At 58.1% G+C, this 3,402-nt stretch overlaps 1 protein-coding gene across 1 annotated transcript in view; it reads right to left on the reverse strand.

Annotated features, from left to right (window-relative positions):
- Positions 1-3,402, reverse strand: part of TLE2 (transducin-like enhancer of split 2) — a gene marked incomplete at its 3' end in the record, with an annotated part of 26,571 nt that overhangs the window by 11,545 nt on the left and 11,624 nt on the right. The window contains exons 2-4 of the mRNA XM_010007474.1: positions 3,298-3,395; positions 2,461-2,524; positions 1,754-1,798 (exon numbers count right to left, since the gene is read on the reverse strand). Coding sequence (XP_010005776.1) covers positions 1,754-1,798; positions 2,461-2,524; positions 3,298-3,395 — 207 coding nt within the window. The remainder of the gene's footprint in view (positions 1-1,753; positions 1,799-2,460; positions 2,525-3,297; positions 3,396-3,402) is intronic.

Consider the following 3,402-nt stretch of genomic DNA (forward strand, 5'->3'; position numbering starts at 1 on the left):
CTGGTGCTGTGGCAGCGGGGGGGCAGGCTGGCAGGGAGGGAGGAGAGCTGGGCCACCAGTGCTGGCAGCTGGCCACCAGTGCCTGCTCACTGCCCCCCTTCCCCCCGGGCAGCCACTCGGAGCTAGGAGACAGCCGAGGGGGACACAAATTCACACACACAAATTCAGCCCTCTCTTCATGGTGTCAGCAAAGCCTTGCAAGGCACTGACAGTGGTACCTGCTCCATCCAGAGCAGGGGTCCCCCTTCCCCTCCCTGCCAAAGCCCTTGGCCAGCCTGCAGCTCTCCCTGATGCTTTCAGGGGGGAGTGAAGGCACAGAGCCCCCCATTCCTGCCCGCTGCGACACAAATTCACACACACAAATTCAGCCCTCTCTTCATGGTGTCAGCAAAGCCTTGCAAGGCACTGACAGTGGTACCTGCTCCATCCAGAGCAGGGGTCCCCCTTCCCCTCCCTGCCAAAGCCCTTGGCCAGCCTGCAGCTCTCCCTGATGCTTTCAGGGGGGAGTGAAGGCACAGAGCCCCCCATTCCTGCCCGCTGCCTGGCAAGCAGCAGCAAGAAAATGCAGGGGACCTGGCACGTCCTGTCCTCAGCCTGTGGTTACAGACAGACCCACATCCCAGCCGTGTCCTCACCTTCCCTGTGGCTTCCAGCCCGGCCTCTCCAAAAGAAAACCTGCATCTCCCTGGGAAAACTTGATCCTCCCCACCCGCTGCAAATCCACCCTGGCACTGGTGGAGGGATTGGCTGCTCTGAAGTGTTTTCTCATCTCAGGTTTCCGACAACCCCGACAGCATTGCAGAGAGGTCAAACCACGCACAAATCCAGCCAAGAACAAAAGGAACATCTACCTACTGTGCTCCAGGGCTGCCTGCACCCCAGCAGCACCTGCTGGTCCCGGCTGCTGCTTCAGCCACTGCCCTGACACCGTGGGGGACCCCAAGCCCCCCCCTTCCTCCAGACCCCTCCTGCCCACACAGGGCCAGAAGCCAGACCCGAGTGGGACAGGGGGTCCGTCTCCCCAGCCACTTGGCCATCACCTCTGTCATCTCACGTGGTTCAGGCCACTGTGTCCCAGTCCCCTCAGAGTTCAGAGCATGTGGGGATGGAGGAATGTGCTCCCAGGCTCTACAACTCTCCCTGTTAACAAAAGGAGCAAACTCGGAGGGGCTGAGCCAGCTGGAGAAATATGGCAGTTGACTTGCCACTTTGTCAGGCATTGGTCCAAACTAATTTCCCTGGCAGAGAGCCTGTGATGACTAGATTGATAAATCTGAAGAGGGAAAGCAAATTAACACTGGAACAAAAGGGGAACCAAGGAAGGGTGAAAATACTCCTCTGGCTTCAGGAAAGGAAAAGAGGATTAAAAAAAAAAAAAAAAAAAGAGAATAGAAAAGAGAGACAATCTATTTGCCTCTGGGCTCCAGCTCGGGCTGTTTCCTCCACGCTCTCTCCTGTGTCTGTGACCCCAGGGAACTGCTGCTGGAGGCACAGAGGTATGTGTGCATGGCTCATGGCCAGGCTCCGAGAGGTGCTTTGGGGTGGCAGGGAGGAGGCCTGTCCCGAGGCACCCACCAGAACTCAAAAGCCATGACCTGACAGCCCCTTTGCACGCTAGGACTCCAGAGCTGTGCTATGTCTCCTGTGCCATTAGAGCACCACAGGGGCAAGAGAGATAATTTTCCAACACAGTCTCCATTCTCAGCCTCTTCCCCACCACCCCTGCTGCTGGCCTGGGCCCCACCTCACTTACCTGCTTGTGCATTTCAATGTTCAGCCCGTAGGACATCTCATAGTACTGAGAGCAAAATCACAGCACAGCCTGGTTAGAAGCTGCCCGCAGCAACTGGCCCATTCCCAGCCCAGAGGTCGGCAGCCAGCCCTGCTCCCTGCAGCCCACCTCCTCCACTGCTGAGGAGGGTTCCTGTGCCCTTGGCCCATGAGAAACAGCTGCTCAGCACACCATGGGCCACAAGCCTGGGACAAGGTAGGTAGCTGCCACACTGGAGACTGTTTAAAACCTCTGATGATTGTATTGCAATTTCTACATCAGTTTGAGCCAGAGTAAGTCAGCCCCATTGCCCCCTGCATCCCCATTGGTCCTGGTCCTGGCCTGGGGAGATCTCTTAAAAGGCCAAACAGAAAATGGAAAAAAAGAAAATAAAAGAGACAAAACCTATGGCAGGATTCCTGGGCTCCAGCAGCACCGAGTGGCACAGAGATCAGCAGAAGAGTCAGCTGTTGCTAGGAATAACAATTAACTCCTTCCTAACTCGCGCAGCCCCCAGCCCCACCACCCAGGCCAGACCCACACCACCAAACCCCAGCAGGGTCAGCTCGGGAAGGCCACTGCACTTTTGGGCAAGCAGCTGAGGGGAGCCCCAGAGCCTGGGACCTCACGGGAGGGTGGCAGCCAGGGATGCTCAGGGGGGGCAGGATGACAGGGCAGGGGTAGCTCACCATGACATAATGTCTTTGCATCTCTGTCTTCTCGCTCAGCAGCTTCTCACATTCCAGCTTCAGGCTGCAAAGAGGATCCATGATTTATCATTCTTACCATTCACAGACCCACAGCTCCTGCCCCGTTCCCCAGTCCCCACTTTCCACATCTCCTGCCTCCCCCTGCAGTCTCATGGGGTACTGTGGGTGTCCTAACTGGCATTGCCAGCCCTAGGAACCCGACCCCCTGCCCATACACCCCTGCTCCTCCACGCACCATCCCTCACCCCCCAGGTTCCCACAGCACTGGTGCTGTCCCCACCACATTGCCTTATATCCAACTCAGTCAGAAGAAACAAACTGTGGGTGCTCTCTACCTTGGGACCCCCACTCAAGAACTGGTGCCCCAATACACAGCTTCATGCTACTCCTCAGCCTAAACCCCCCTCCCATTCTTGCCCGAGAAAGATCCATCTTCTGCTCCAAATCACCCCCTGGTCTGCATCCCATGCCTGGACATCCCTCTCCTCACGCCCTCAGTTACACCCCTCCACCTGGGGCTCAGCCCTGCCCACAGCCCTGCCAGACCCCCACTCCCATTCTTGCCCGAGAAAGATCCATCTTCTGCTCCAAATCACCCCCTGGTCTGCATCCCATGCCTGGACATCCCTCTCCTCACGCCCTCAGTTACACCCCTCCACCTGGGGCTCACCTCTGCCCACAGCCCTGCCAGACCCCCACGCCCCCTTCTGCCCCCTAAGCCACCCCACCTCCCGCCCTAGTTCCCCATCTAAATCAGCCCCCTCCGCGCCCGCACCTGCTTTCCCGACCCTCCAGCCCCGTTCCGCCGATCCTCACCTGTGGTATTGAGCTTGCAGGAACTGGAACTCCTCCTTGATGCGGTCGCAGATTTCCGGGACCGAAAACTTGAAGGGCTGCCCGGGCTGGAGAGGGGTCTGGGGA

Source organism: Chaetura pelagica, unplaced genomic scaffold (genome assembly GCF_000747805.2).
Source record: "Chaetura pelagica isolate M959 unplaced genomic scaffold, ChaPel_1.0 scaffold522, whole genome shotgun sequence".
Classification (NCBI taxonomy): domain Eukaryota; kingdom Metazoa; phylum Chordata; class Aves; order Apodiformes; family Apodidae; genus Chaetura; species Chaetura pelagica.